This window comes from Perognathus longimembris, chromosome 20 (assembly GCF_023159225.1).
Source record: "Perognathus longimembris pacificus isolate PPM17 chromosome 20, ASM2315922v1, whole genome shotgun sequence".
Taxonomy (NCBI): Eukaryota; Metazoa; Chordata; class Mammalia; order Rodentia; family Heteromyidae; genus Perognathus; species Perognathus longimembris.
In genome coordinates this window covers 5,898,406-5,914,714 of record NC_063180.1, presented here as the reverse complement: position 1 = coordinate 5,914,714, position 16,309 = coordinate 5,898,406, and the positions used below count along the sequence as shown (strand labels likewise).

General features: G+C 48.6%; 1 protein-coding gene across 3 annotated transcripts in view; it reads left to right on the top strand.

The window, feature by feature from the left end:
- Gli2 (GLI family zinc finger 2) overlaps positions 1 to 16,309 on the top strand; it is a 232,660-nt gene that overhangs the window by 194,518 nt on the left and 21,833 nt on the right. For all 3 annotated transcript variants that reach the window (XM_048368932.1, XM_048368933.1, XM_048368934.1), the window contains 2 exons: positions 4,032 to 4,234; positions 8,557 to 8,742. In XM_048368932.1, the coding sequence (XP_048224889.1) occupies positions 4,032 to 4,234; positions 8,557 to 8,742 (389 nt within the window). The remainder of the gene's footprint in view (positions 1 to 4,031; positions 4,235 to 8,556; positions 8,743 to 16,309) is intronic.

Here is a 16,309-nt window from a genome sequence, read left to right as displayed (position 1 = left end):
CCTGGCTACTCAGCAGGCTAAGATCTGAAGACTTGAGGAAGGAAAATTTGCGAGACTCTTATCTCCAATTAAGCACTCAAAAAGGCAAAAATGAAGCTGTGGCTCAGTCATAGATCCCTAGCCTTGAGCAAGAAAGCTTAGGGAAAGCCTGAGTTCAAGCCTTAAGACACACACACACACACACACACACACACACACACACACAAATGATGATCTCTTGGAACATTTTTGCTGGTCCTTTATCAGTCATTTACAACATGAAGTGCCAGTGGAGACCCAGTGCCCTCAGCAAAGATGATGGGATGGTGTATGGGGCTCTGATGGGATAAGATGGAAGCTGCCCTGGTCTCAGGAGTTGACCTTCTCTGCTCCTGCTCCTACTTTGATCCCAGCTCATGAGGAACTACAGTCATCAAAAGCATACATTTTACCCAGAGCCACCTGGGTATTTGTCACCCCAGCACTTACTAGCTGAGTGAGTGGTTGAGAGGCCAAGGTGTGCATCACCTACAGAATGGTCATGAAGGACTTCCTTTGTGTTTTTTACTTGGATTTTAAAAAAGAAATAGATTCATGTGGCTCCTTGGTGGTGATATGCAGTCATCCCTATTTCCAGATGCCAGATGAGGCATGGCTAATTTAAGTGATCTTACAAAGAAGAAACATTGAGGAATGCTTCCTGGGGGAGGTGTTTGAACTATCATCCCTGGCTATGTTGACTAGTGGGCCTATTGTGTCAGGTATAAGGTGCCTAGGTCAGCAGATCCTGGCCCTGGGTGAGGCCACACATCTAAGTGGGAAGGACCAGGGTTAGTGAGAGTGCCAGGGCTTAAGACAGGGCTGTGTCCAGGTACAGGGCCCTACCGCATTGATTGCATCCAGGCCCTGGTCCTCAGGAATGGCCTTGTAAACCCAGTCCTGCTCTGCACATGCTCATAGCCTTAAGGTTTGGACAGCTCTGCAGCCCAGGCCCCGCCCCTCCCAGGCCCAGCATGGGCAACCTGCCCTGGCACGGGAAAGAGCAAGGACCTTCTCCCCACCACTTTAATTAACCCTGTTGTGAGGGCCTGACTGATGTCACCATCTCCTGATGAATCCGTTTGGTGCTCTACCAAGCATCCCGTTCATCCTGCCAGCAGACCAGGGGCAGTGGTCCAGGACACAACGCAGCTCCAACAGGCCCCGCTCACCTAGCTGTTCCACATGGGGACATGATCCCTTTGTAGATCTGAGTCCTCGTGATGAGATGCATTTTCAGGCACTCTCTCTGGCCTGTGATGGTGGTAGGGTGAACATTCACATTTCTGCTATGTTCAGGTGCTTTGTGAAGAGATGTTCCCATAGATATCACCCCAAGTGGCTCTGGAGACAGATGTGGGATTGCAGGATGCACACTCTGAGTACTGTGCAATCCAGGTTCTGTCTATTGTCCAGGAGGACAGTGATGAGCCTCCTGTCCTCTCCATCTTTCCCAGGTCATTCCAAGCAGAACTCATTCCCAGAGCCTGCAGGATGCCAGCCAAGATTTGATACTGAAGATAGTGGCTGGATCAGGGGCAGCTGGGCTAGAGGTGGCACCTACAACTCTACCCCAGGAGACTGGGCTAGTCTCCACTGAACAGGGTTGTGTGGGGGAGCTAGAGTAGACAAAAGCACAGAAGCCTACAGGTGGCTATATCTGCATATCTAGAGCACACACGACTGCAGAACTAAGAGTGATGCTACTTAGTACCACTCCCAGGTCCTAGGAGCACCTGCATGCACAACATTGGTGAAATCTGAATATGAAAACCTCTAGCTGTCACCTGTTTTGGTAGTGGCTTATTCTGTGCTTTGAGGTCATTTTTTTCACTCCTTGAACATAATCCCTAATCATCTCTACTTTGCTTAATCACCAGTCCAGGCCACTCCATTCATCTATAAAGTGTCCCCATTCATAATGTACCAGTTCTAACAGTGCTTTCATTCCTATGCTCCCACATGAAAATCCGTGGTCCTCAGGGCATGATGGTTATATGAATCACAACTCTCACTTATGCACCACCTGCTCTGGCTCAAACACAATCCTGGGACTTTCATCCTCATGGCAGTTCTATGAAATGGATACTTAGTATTTTTCCTTTTTATTGTATATACATATATATTATCTTTAAGTAGTTGTACAAAGGAGTTGTTATTCAACAAAGCAGTTTATGAATATAATGTGTCTTGGTCAGTGTCATCCCTTTCAATATTCTCTCATCACTCCTAATCCCTGCATTGAATTTTTTACTGTATTCCCCCCACTCCTTTTCTTCATTTGTCTATCCCACTCCCCTTTCACCCATTTCATGGTGTTTATTTTGTTGAACTAGTATTTACCCCTTCTAAGGAATTACACTGAGCTCTCCCCTGAGTCTACCATATGAAATAAACATTTAGCGTTGCCTCCATTTTACAGATGCGGAAAGTCAAAGCTTGGAGAGGTTAGATCACTTGATTCAACTGGGACTCAAATCTTGTGTGTATTTTTCTTTATGCTATGTCAAATTATGGAGGGTTTGTGTTTTCTGGACAATTGAAGATGAGATCTTGGTTTACTATGGTTCTCAGTGAATTGGTTTTGAGTCAGAAATTGTTTGCCCTGAAAGGCTTATTTGTGTTTTAGGATGAGTTTTAGAGTAGATGATTTTGAGACAGATGGTAACTGCTTGAAGCCTCAGGTAAGTAGGCCAGGGAGGAAAAGCCCCTTCATCATGCCTGGATGGCAGACTTCAGGATCTAGAGATTGGTCACAGCCAGCCCAGGCCATAGGAACCAAGCTGCAAACATACCTGACTCGATGAACATGAGGCCCAGACTCTGTTAGCATGAGAAGCTAACATGGAAGGGGACTCACCAATTGCTCAGCTCACCAATTTCAAATGTCATCTTGAATGCCGATCTTTTCCTTCGCTGCTAATTCTGCAGCCCAATGGGCCCCACCAGAGACCATCCAACTGAAGGATGTCTCTTCCTTTGCAAGGCATCTCTTGATCCTCTCTGTTTTCTCATATGCTGTTAGGAGCAAGAGCTCTTTGCATCTTTCCCTCAGCATTAGTATTTTCATGTTCTGTGTCCCATACATTTCAAGCATGTGTGTGCCCAGCCCTGTGCAGCCAGTGGGGAAACAAAGCTGTGTGTTGGACACATGCGGCCAGCAGAGCCAGGCTCCAGAAATTCCAGGCAAGTGTGCAGAGCTCAGATTCACAGAAATTTTAGGTGGTAGGAGACTGCACCAACACACAGTGTGTAGTCTCTACTCTCTGGCTAGTGCTGTCATTTGGAAGTGACCACAGAAGGCCAGTGTATAAAATGAAAATGCAGGTGTTTCTGCTCATATGGTACTTGGGTTTTCAGTGGGGCTCCTGTGTCCTGTGAATCACTTTTCTTCTTTGTTTGTTTGTTTTTCATGGCAGTACTTGAGTTTGAGCTCAGGGCTTAATAGGCAGACACTCTACCACTTGAACCACACGTCAAGCCCTTTCTGCTTTATCTGTCTGTGTGTGTGTGCATACGCATGCACACACGCATGTGCATAGGCACATGCACCCCATTCTCAAGACCTAAGTGCTGTCCCTGAGATTTTTTACTCAAGACTAGGGCTCTGCCTCTTGAGTCACAGCTCTGCTTCTGGGTTTTTGGTGTATAATTGTAGTCTTATGGACTTTCCTGCCTGGATGGCTTAAAATCTCTCAGCCTCCTGACTAGTTAGGATTACAGGCATGAGCCACCTGTGCCTGGATGCTTTTATTTTTCAAATAGAGTCTCACTTTTCCTCCCAGGCTAGCCTGGACTAACATCCTCTTATTGATTTTTCTCTTGTAGATGGGAAGAAAGGTGCATTTCATATGTTGAGCTTTTTATTGGTTGAGATGTGGTCTCTTGAACTTTTTTCTTGGGATGACCTTGATCCATAATCCTCCTGACTTCCACCTCCCAAGTAGCTGGGATGACAGGCATGAGCCTCCATGTCTAGCATATTCTGAAAATATTGTGTTTTGTCTCTGCAGGCCTCCTACCCTTAGTGGCAGCCCCATCATCTCTGATATCTCCTTGATCCGGCTTTCCCCACACCCTGCTGGCCCGGGGGAGTCCCCCTTCAGTGCCCCCCACCCATATGTGAACCCTCACATGGAGCACTACCTCCGGTCCATGCACAGCAGCCCCACGCTCTCCATGATCTCTGCAGCCAGGGGTCTCAGCCCTGCAGATGGTAAGTCTTCCAGGGGGAAGGGGCACTGGGAAGAGCCCAATGGGTGACCAATGGATTGGTCTTCATAGCTACCCTCAATTACACTGAGTCCTATTTCCTGGGAAAGCAATCAGGCTTGCTTCCCTTCCCACTACCTCTGTGTAAGTAAATGAGTGGGGAGAGCCATGATATTTGGGGATCCATTGGTTTTTGTGATCCTTAAAGAGCCCTTCTATATACAAGCTTTATATGAATCACCAAAACAACAAGGGTAAGGTCTGTTCCTTGTGTTCGATTTTTATCAATCTGAACAAGACATGAGAAAATCAACCTTAAAGAGGAAGGATTTATTCTGACTTGGCATTCCAGAGGTTTCCAGCCAGTGGGAGCTGGCACCGTTGCTCTGAGGCTTAGTAATGTAGAGCATCATGGCAGGGAGCACATGGCAGAGCAGAGCTGCTCACCTCATGGTGGCCAGGAAGCAGAGAGAGGAGAGGGAACTGTGGATATGATGTATCCTTCAAAGGCATGCCCCCTGGTGACCTGTTTCCTCCAATCAAGCTCCACCTTCTGGTTTCTACCACCTCCCAATAGTACCACCAGATTAGGAATCCATCAATGGATTCCTTCAGTGATAAAGTCAGAGTCTTCACTATCCAATCCCAAATCCTACCCCTTAACATTATACTAGGGTCCAAGCCTGCAGCACACCAGCCTTTTGCAGAATACTTTCTACCCAGATCACACCAGTGTGTCTTATGTGTGAACAACTGGTTCTAATAAACCATCCTGTGAAGAAGCTGGTATTGGGTGAAAGAGGTATTAGGGAGGGGTATCGTGTGGAATCCCAGAGTAGTTGGGGCTGGCTGCTATCTGCATCTGCTTTATATACACTTGGCAAGTCAATACAGATGGCCTCCAGTGCAGGTCCTTCCAACATCCCAGAGATAAACTGTGGTTTTGCATTACTATGCTCAGATGCTTGAGAGAGAATTGATTGGCCCAGATCAGAGATTCATGTAGTTTCTTCCACTCTGGTTAATTTGAGTCAGGAATTTAAATTTTAAAAAAAAAGCATAGTCATGAGGCTCAAGTATGCTTTTCAGACTTTTTTTTTTTTTTTTTTTTGCCAGTCTTGGTGCTTAAACTCAGGGCCTGAGCACTGTTCCTGGTTTCTTTTTGATCAAGGCTAGCACTCTACCACTTGAGCCATAGTGCCACTTCTGGCTTTTTTCTACATATGTGGTGCTGAGGAAGCAAACCTAGGGCTTCATGTATGCAAGTCAAGCACTCTACCACTAGGCCATATTCCCAACCCCAGATCTAAAATTTTATATTTGTAGCCTACTCTCCTTCCTTACCCGCTGATGTATGCATGCAAACACACATGCTTGCACACACATGCACATTGGGTCTTCCTAGGAAGTGCACCCCACTCCAGAATGCTGTGGGTGCTATCTTCCAACTCTCACTTGCCAGTATTGTTTGCCCCTCCTTGAAAGCAACTCAGCTATGTCTCCTCAAAACATGTCCAGCTAAGTCACTTATAAGCCAGAGGACATTTACAAGACACCCTTTTTTTTTTTCAGTATTGAAATTTGAACTCTGAGGGCTTCATGCTTGCTAGTTAGGCACTCAACCACCTGAACCACAACCACAGCCCTTTTTGTTCCAGTTGTTTTGGAGATAGGGTCTTGTTTTCTGCCCTGGCCAGCCTGGAACATGATCTGCCTGTTTATACTTCCTACTATAGCTGGAATGACAGGTATACACCACCTGTCTTGAGAACTTTCTCCCTCAGACTGGCTTCAAATCATGATCCTCCCGATCTCAATCCCTCAAGTAGCTAGTCCCCTTTACAGACATGAGCTACCATGTGCAGCTTGCAATACACACATTTGAGCTTGGTGAACAGAGACTCTGGGAAGCACAGCCCCAGAAACATGGCCCCTCTTTGTTACCCTTATTCCCCTGCAGAGCAACGTGTCCCCTCCTACTTCCTGAGTGTGACACTGAGCTGAAGATGAGGCTGGACTTATATGATGCAAAGGGAGCTTTCTGCCTCCAATGTGCAAAAACCATACCCTCAAACCATCTAGGAGAAAGAAATCTATGTTCTGCCAATTCTTCATTCAAGACAGACTAGATAAGCAAGTATTACAGCCACTGCTGCCTAAATATGGCCAACCAGACTGTGGCACAGTTGTGAAGTCACCCCTCAAGTTCAAGACACAGCCCTAAGCTTTCTGTGAGTCCCCTGAGTGGCCTTGACTGAGCTTGGGCCTCTAAAATGTGCTGCCTCCACACTGAGAGCTGTCTTGAGGGAAGTAGGCCCTGGATTCTCCATCACTTCTCTGCTTGACCCAGCCAGTGATGAGCCTATGTGTGGCAGTGAGGTTTCAGGTCAGCTTCCACCTCCTTCCAGAAGCTCACATGTGGTATAGTGGGCAGAATAATGTCTCTATCCACACTGGCATCCCCAACCCTGTGCTACTTCATTCAGGAAAGGGGATTTTGCAGGCATCCTTAAGTTAGAAATCTTGAGCCAAGGCCATCCTGATTACTGACGTGAACCCTCAAACCAATGATAAGTGTCCTTGCAAAATGTACAGAGGGGAGACACTGATGTAAAGATGGAGGCAGAGGTGGAATGATGGAGCCACAAGCCAAGGAAGTGGCAACCACCAAAAGCTGGAGGAGGCAAGGAATGGATTCTCCCCCTATAGTCTCTGAATGAACCCCAGCCCTCCTGGTTCCTTGAATTTAAACCTTTGGCCTCTAAAACTATGCAAGTATAAAATACTCGTGTTTTAACAACAAACAGTACTAACACTGTGCCTGTTATTGCAGCCTATGTGCATAATACACCCAGTACTAGTGCTTCTAAGACCAGGCAGAAGCCAGTAGCTCTGCTGGGCCACAGTGAGCCCTGAGAAGTGTAAAAGAAGGAAGAAGGGACCAAAGACCCCTCCTGGAGCTGTTACTAAGTATAGAACACTATAGTTTTCTCTGCCTACAACATTGTCCATGGAGACCTGGGTGTTGAGACAGGGCTACTTTAGAAGCAATACTTTCCATTGATGGAACGCCATTTTGTGCCTGATTTCAGTACAAATGGAATATCCAGGGAAGGGGCTTGGGGGAAGGAGCGAGTCTGAAGGGCTGAGGATGTTTCAGGCATGGGTGATGCAGGCAGAGGTATAGGGCAATCAGCCTGGCTAGAGGCCAGAGCTCTCTGTAGGATGCAGCAGGAGGTAGAGAAGGAGGAAGAAGAGGAGTATGCAAGCCAGCATGGCAGGTTTCCTCTCTTTGCTGAGTTCGTATGAGGTCTCATTGAGTTTGCCAAGGCCAATAACAGAGAGGCTATAGATCACAGTGCTAAGGACCTGGGGCTTTAGATTCAAACTAGGGATCCCATCCCAGCTCAATTGCTTCCATACCAATGTGACCTGATACAAGGTACTGAAGCAGTTAAGTGTTGGAGTCCTTATTTTCTCAGTATGGATGACAAGGATACCTAATGGTTCCCAATGTGGTGGTAACGGTGAGATTAGGGATGACCAAGCCCTCAGTGTGCCTGTAATGGCCCCAGTGAGTGCAAGTGCACAGCATGGCCCTGGTCACCACGGTCATGATCAATATGAATTCCACTGGGGAAAGCATTTGTGCCTCCATTTTACAGATGGAAAACTGAGCCAGCTTAGATGGCACCTTTGATTTCATACACCCAATAAAGACTAGCACTCTCATCAGATATGTATGGCATCCAAGCTCCTGGAAGCTCCCTGACAGAATACCACCTACCAAATACAGGCCCTCAAATAATCTGAGCTCCACTCTTGCTGTCTCCTTCCTTAGCCCTGTGTGGGCAGGATTGCCTTCATGGTCAGAGCACATAGTGCAAGGGTCTTTGCTGCAAAGACAGGGGGCTGGTGGGTTTGAGAGACTAAGAGCCTTCTCTGACCAACCCAGAAACTCCACAGACTACCTTGGCCTGGGTATCCAGCCAGAGACTGACCTGTCCCAACGCTGTTGCTGTGGCACCTACTCTCACATCTTTTCCCTTTGAAAACGCTGCTGGGTCCAGATCCTGTTGCCCTGTTGCCCTTCTGTGAGGCTTGGAGTTGGGGGGGCAGGAAGTGGAGGAATGCTGGGATGAATCTGGTCTTCATCATCACCAGCCACGTGTCTACACATAGGCTGAGCTGAGGCCCAACTCAGAGGTGACACTGGGCAGCAAGGTGTGGGCAGAAGGGTCCCAGAAGAGACCTCAGTCTGGGTGTGATTTCTCTTTGCTTCTTTGAGCAGGAAATTCTGACAGCTTCTCTTTCCTTTGCCCACAGTGGCCCACGAGCACCTTAAAGAGAGGGGGCTGTTTGGCCTCCCTGCCCCAGGTGCCAACCCCTCCGACTATTACCACCAGATGACCCTCATGGCGAGCCATCCTGCACCTTACGGGGACCTGCTAATGCAGAGTGGGGGTGCCACTGGCGCACCCCATCTCCATGACTACCTCAATCCTGTGGATGGTAAGTTCTGATAGGGAAAAGTATGGGATGGTAACATGCGACCATGGCAAAGCAGGATGGAGAATGGGGGCTGAGTGGGGCTCTGAAGCCAGGGTCTCTACAGAGGAGACTAGACTTTGCCCCAGTGTCTGCCATCCCACCATCCACAAGAAGACTAAGTTTTCAGACAACATTTAGCCAGTTGTGAGGTTGTGGACCTCCAGCAGATGAAGCACACCCCTCTCTGTTCTTGTGGAAGCTGCAGCATAATGGGGAGATCCAGGCAATGGCAGAAATTGTTATATTGAACAGCTGTTTAGAAATGGACTGAGAAACAAGCTGAGCACTGGTGGCTCATGCGTGTGCGTGTAATCCTAGCTACTCAGAAGGCTGCAGTCTGAGGATTAAGGTTCGAAACCAGCCTGAAAAAGAATGTCCATGAGACTTTTATCTCCAATTAGTCAGAAGTAGAACTGTGGTTCAAATGGTAGAGTGCCAGCCTTGAGTGAAAAAGCTCAGGACAGTATTTAAATCCTGAGTTCAAGCACCCATACACAGAGAGAGAGAGAGACAGAGACAGAGACAGAGACAGAGACAGAGAGACAAAGGAAGGAAGGAAGGAAGGAAGGAAGGAAGGAAGGAAGGAAGGAAGGAAGGAAGGAAGGAAGGAAGGAAGGAAGGAACGGAGGGAGGGAGGGAGGGAGGGAGGGAGGGAGGGAGGGAGGGAGGGAGGGAGGAAGGGAGGAAGGAAGGGACCAAGGAAGTAGAAAACTGAGGAGGGAGTACTGAGTAGGGTACAATGTGTAGTCAGGAGGAAAGAAATCTCTACTGGGAAGATGATATTCAAACACAGAATTAGAAAATGTGAACCATGCCAAAGTCCAGGAGAAGAGCCATCCAAGCAGAATGGTCAGCCAGTGCAAAGGGCTTGAAGCGGCAGCAGGCCACTTGACTCCAAAGACTAGTGTGGTTGGTGAGGAGCAAGTGAGGGTCAGGGATAGAACTGAGGCCAGGATTCCTAGGAGATTGTTCCAGGTAGTTGATAAAGACGTTGGCTTGCACTGGAGTAGAATGGGACACTGCAGTGTGCTGAGGAGTGAGGAGAGCTACTTCAACGGAAACTCAGTTGATTTCAGGACAGGCAGAAACAGATCCATTTGGTAGAAGTGGAGATGGATTATGTTTCAGTAGATTATGTAGTAGCCCATATAGAGTTGAAGAGAAAGAGAAGTTAAGATCCACACCATGGATTGGGGCTCAGGTCACCACTAGCCAGCTCTGCACCACTGGTGGGACCCGAAGGCTCCCAGCTGTAGCTGCCTGGTACTTCTTAGACATGGTGAGATGGCAGGCTTGCCAGGCCTGGTGCACCTGACAAGGAGCAGGCCCTGTGTGTGTGTTGGGTGAGAAGGAATGAGTGGCAGCTGGAGAAGAACATGGAACCAAAAGGTATAAACTAATTAGGGCAGAAACCACCTGGTGGGAGAGCAACAGGAGGCTGAGGCAGCTTTGCTCACCAGGGCACTTGGCAATGGGCAGCATCTGAGGGGGTGGAGTACCTCTAAGAACAGGAAGGCCAAGGCTAGAGGAGCAGAGGAGCAAGGAGGTGAGCTCATGGGTGGGTGAGAGAGCTCATCACAAGGTCTCTGTTGTTGTTATTGGCGTCATTATCATCATCACCAGCTCCTGGATAACTCATCACCCCCATCCTCTCTCCACCAGACCTGGGGATTGGCAGAGAAAGAATTTCAGGCCTGGGATGTGGGAGAGACCTTTCTTCACACAGTCATTCAGGAATAGGCAGGTGACTACTTTCCCTTGGTTCCCAATCCATTACAATCCAAGGAAAGCTAACCAGCACAGGATTCTCCTGTATTTTTCACACACACACACACACACACACACACACACACACACACACACACACACTTCCAAACAAGTTTATTTTCGTGCTAGGATTAATCCTAGCACATGCCATACCACTGAGCTGTACCCCAGTTCTTTTCAAACCAGTTTCAGCCAGAGCTAGAATCTACTTCATCATTTAAAAATGTTCTAGGCACTTTTGTTCAGCTTCAGTTTCCTGGGGAGATGTGTCATTCTACTGTGTCTGACGGACCTACCTGCCCACCTGTGGCAGATTGAAGTCTTGGCACCCTTATTCGTGTCCGGAAAGGAAGGAACACTACGAGGATAGGTTTTGCATGTGGAATGGGTGTGGGCAAGTAGGGGGGTGTGCCAGACTCTGAGGCAGCCTAGGCAAGAGGATCCCTAACTCTCCCAGCCCACTCATGAGCAACCACAGCATAATTTTGACCAAGTCATGTGTCCTCCAAGAGACTGCATACTTAATCTTTTTAATTGACTCACCTTTTAGGGTTAAATAAATAGATCTTAAAATGGAGCTTTCTATCTTTCCCTGTAATGGAGACCTTGACCTTACCTGAAGAGGATCTCCATCCTGTCTCCATCTCCATAGAACCTGCAAGAATCTCAGCTGGGGACACACATCTTACTAGTAGAAAACCCTGTAGCGGACCAGCATGGCCTCTGAGAGGGTCCTGGAGGGCCCATACTAAGCCCATCTTCCAGAACAGTCAGATTGAAAGCAGGACAAGGCAGTTTTGTGACTTTGAGGACTTCCCACCTTCTCCTCTGGTCCTTTGGTGTGCTGATGTACAGTGAGAAGACCAGAGAGCAAATCCACATGAGAAGCTCACAGAAAACCAAGGTTGCCTGCCCAGTGCCGTAGCTCACATCTGTAATACTAGCTACAGGAGGCTGAGATCAGAGGATCAAAGTTCAAAGCCAGCCCAGGCAAGAAAGTCTTTTAAAGACTCTTATCTCTAATTAGCCACTCAAAGGCGAGGAAGTGTCCCTGTGGCTCAAGTGGTAGAGTGCTAGCCTTGAGGACAAAAGCTCAGGGCCCTGAGTTCAAGCCCCAGGACCAACACACACACACACACACGGAAGTCAAAGTCACCCCTCTGTCAGTGACAATTTGCTGTTGTCACCAGGGCTCTAATGCAGTATCTTCTTGCCTTACAGTGTTAAATATTGGTGATTTAACCACCGCTATGCAGCAGCCACATCCTGCCTCCCCCGCCTGTGCCCCATTGAGAAGATTGAAATGTTTCCGATTGAAATACTGTTTACAGCCCATATTTCCTTCGAGCAGTGTATTTTATTGTCATATTGACACTAATTTGACTTGGATGTCACCTCCATTCTGACACTCGTTTTTTATGCTGCTTGGGAATCCAGTGGGAGGGAGCATCCAGAAGCAACTTACATTGATCACAGCACAACGAGGCAGGGCCTGCCTGGGGAGGGTCTATCAGAGGCGGAGACTCCAGGCCCAGTCTGGAACAGAAAGGGAGACTAAGGCCAAGGAAATTCAACTGCTGAATCCAGGCCTGCCCTGAGTGGTGTGTATGAGCTATCTGATAAACCTGCACACATTAACCTAAGGCCAGGACCCGGGGTTTCTCTGTCCTGCCTCTATCATATAACGAGGAATTATTATACAGTCCCAACCAGAGCCTCTGTTTCTGTAGCCTCTGCTGCTATGGATGGCCTTGTGGAGAGCATTTAGGGTTCTCCAGCTGGATTCCTCAGAGCACGCCTGCTGTGAGTCCAGAGAAGACCTGACCAACGTTGGGCCATGCGGGCACTGTTTGCTGGCCAGTGAGATGATGGACCCCCCATTCCAGCCACACATCTGTGTCCTCTTGTCCCCATGGAAAGGGCATCCCAGCCCTGTGCTGAGGATGGCACTGGGCACAGAGAAGGCTCCTGGGTCCTTGCACAGGATAGAGCTGCTGCTCAGTCTGCCAGCCCTGGGAGAGTGATCAGCCTGACACCACAGAAGCCCCTCCCAGCTTTGAGTGAGATGTTCACACTCCCAGCTCCTAGCAGCCCCAAGGTGGGCTTACCAGCCCATCCCCCATGCAGTGAACTAGCTCTGAGACAGTCCATGGCTTGACCAAAGCCACCAGGCACAGAAGTGAAGAAGTCAGATCCTGGCCTTCTGGCTGAGGGCCCATCCTTGTACCTTTTGCCCTTCCCACTGCCCCAGGGACAGCAGCAGGCCTCTCTCCATGGCACCCTTGGACTATCTAGGGCTATCTTGCCTGAGAAGCACCCTATGAATCCCACCTGGGGCTCTGGGTACTGACTTCATCTCTCACCTAAACAGTGAATTCTGTGAGGGCAGAGCCTAGGGTCCTCCCACCATGCCCCAGTGTGGCACAAGAGGCAGGTGGATAAATGAACAGACATGAATGAGCAAAAGAAAGAAACAAGGTATTGGCGGGGTGACAGGGATTCACCCCTGTAATCTTAGCTGCTTGAGAGGCTGATATCTGAGGATCATGGATCAAAGCCAGCCTGGGAAGAAAAGTCCATGAAACTCCAATTAATCAGCAAAAAATCTAGAAATGGAGGTGTGGCTCAAGTGGTAGAGTGCCAGCCTTGAGTTCAAGCCCAAGTAACAGTGTACGCATGTGTGCATACACACACACAGCCGAAAAACACCAGGGTGTGCAACCAGGTCAAGAGACAGGTGGGGACAGGAATAGGCTGTGTTAGGCTTCCAGCCAGGTGAGGACAGCAGGTGGTCTGTCTCCTAGTGACGGACCAGCATTAGAACATGCTCTTCCACAGATGAATGGACGCTGTAGCTCTGCCAGCCCCAAGCTATAAATCACAGGCAAGACCATGGGAAATGAATGCCAGGCTTTTCTTCCTATTTAGTAATTTATCAAGGGAAGAGGCACATTAATACACATACTTCCCCTGAGGGGTGGGAATAACAGAGATGAATATCACTGCCAGATTTGGCCTGTTTCCTCTTGTTAGGGGGCCCAGGAGGGCGGTAATCAGAGTGTTAGCAGATATAGATAGATAGATAGATAGATAGATAGATAGATAGATAGATAGATAGATAGGTAGATATCTTAAGATTGTGTACTCTTCCTTTAGTAAGTGTTAGATCTTTTATGTCTTCTTCTATTTCCCTGCTTGTGACTTATAAAGATCAGTCTTTGGAAGGATTGACGTTTGCAGCTGGCTTTGAAGTAAGGAGTGACCAGGATACTCAGGAAACAAGAACCAAGAAGCTCAGGAAAAGCCTGGGTAGAAGCCAATGGGTGGATGTGTAGTGGCAGCTGGACTGCCACATGGCCTACCATCCTTTCTAGAATGGCCTTACTTTCCTTCTTTATTGACTGTAGACTCAACCTGTCCATCAAACCTGGCCTTTCAGCCCCAAGGAAGCTGTGAGTCTGCCCTTCCCTCCAGAATGTCACTGGTTGTAGGCCCTGTCCCTGGAGTTACAGTGAATCTTTACAACACTGCAGGGTTAAGCCACATGACCTCACTGTGGAAATTAGGAAAGAGAGGCTCAAGAAGGCTGAGTTATTCAGCTCTAAAAATGCCGCTAAGGGACAGAGGTGGCCTCTGTGTTCCTCTGTCAACTTCTGAGTTGTACCTTCCTTGAAATGCCTCTCCTTTTCTTCTGGGCCCCACCCAAGGTGTAGCCACAGGGGCACATGATCCTGGCACCCATGTGCCAGCCATACAACCCCGGCCTTCTTTTCCATGGGCTATGTGGCCTCAGCACACTGATGAGCCTCCACCATACCCTTGTCTTCTGTAAAAAATAGAGAACAGCCTCCATGGGGCAACTGTGCAGTGAAATTATTTGACCTATTTCAGGCCCTGGCACCTGCCAAAGAGGCATTCCATCAGGACTGTGGCTCTGCTGTCCCTCATTATGTGACAATGATGCTTGGTCAGCACATGGCCTTCTCATGGTTTGAGCATCAGGGACACATTGGTAAGGGGACAAGGACTTAAGCTCCTAATGCATGACAGAGATAGGAAGAAGGAGAGGGAGGGAGAAGAGGAAGAGAGGCAGCTAAATCATAGGAGCGATGCACTCACTAGCAGGACCCTTGTTTGGAAAGACAGGTCTGACTATAGGAGCCATAACCCAGCTTGAGGAGGTAAGGAAAGACTTCCTGGAGGAGATGACTAATCAGTAAAGACAGAGCTGGTACACAGAAGAAGCCACACATGCATAGGCCCAGTGCAACTGTGCTAAAGGAGGGAGCAGAAGGCTGGGCAAGATAAAGCCCACCTATGAGCCTTCGTTATAATAGCAGAGGGGAGTTTGGGGAATTTAGAGGGGAAGGCAGGAACATAATCTGATTTTCAAGTTAAAAAGCTGTCTTGGCCAAAACTAAGGAACGTAGATTGGGCAGCAGTTTACCTAGGGCCCCTCAGATGGTATCTCAGCAAGCACTGGACTGGTTGGAGAGAAAAAGAATGTAAAGAAGGGTTCCATTCTGGAGCTATCTGAGCAAGCTCAGCTGTAAGAGGAGTTGGGAGGGGTCTCAGCTGACACATCACGATCCTCTGCCCAGCACTGTGTGAGTGCTGGGGGGCTGCAGACCCCACCCTGAAGGAAGAGTTGGTGGGAAGGAGCAGGAGTAAAGAGCAGAGGAGATACAGATGGGCCAACTTGGAGCCATTGTTTAGGCGGGAATGGAGGCTGAACAGGCAGTTGGCTATAGCAAGTTCACCATTCAGAGCCCCAAAAGCTGGAGGTTAAAGCTATTTGTAAGCAGAGCATCTTTCTAGGCCTGGGCCTCACCCAGTCTCTCTGAAGACAGAGGGTATGGACACAGAGTTCCCAGAAAATCCACACACAGCAGAGTGCCTTTGAACCCAGGTTCAGATCTGTTCAGCTCCATTACCTTGAGCAAAGTCACTGCCCTCCCAGGGCTAAGTTCCTTACCTGCATGGTAAGGATGGTGACATGGCAGGATGGTGATTGTTAGTAAGACAGCAGGACTACATGTCCCTAGGTTGTGGCTGACATGCACTGGGCAGGTGCTAACCAGCTGGGAGGGGCCACTTGCCACCTGCATCCTCCTTCAGAATAGGCGGTCATGTGTGCAGCCTGGCCTCCGAGAAGGCAAGGAGTACACCCGCTCTGTCTGCTCCTGTGCTTCCTCCTGTCCTGGGTATGTGAGCTAGGATCCTTCCTGGTGAGACAGAAAGGAGTGGTCTCACTGTGTCCCTGCCCCCACCAGGTCTCCAGAGGCATCTATGGATCATCTTCCATGTACCCACCTGCCTTAGGCCACCTGCTGTTACTGTAGCAAAACACTTAATGCTGGGAAACCAATAAAGAATAGAGGTTTACTTAGCTCATGGCTAAGGTTGGGCCGCTCAAGCTCATGGTACTAGCACCTGAGGAGGGCTTGCTTTCTATGGCAGCATGAGAGAAGTTGTCACATGGAAAGACAACAAGTTTGCTAGCTAGGTTTCCTTTTCATAAAGCCCCCAAACCCACCCTCATGACCTCATCTAACCATAATGACCTCCTCAAAGCCCGCATCCAAATGCCCCTAACATGTGCACTTGGAGGGAAAGTTCCCAGTGGATCAGCTTCAGGAAGACAGTCAAACCATTGCAGGATATCACCACAGCTCTACTTGTTAAGGGCTCTGTAAGCCCCAGTCCCCAGAGCCCAATGGAATAGACAGCAAAAATAGAACTTGTGATGGGGGCTGGGAAT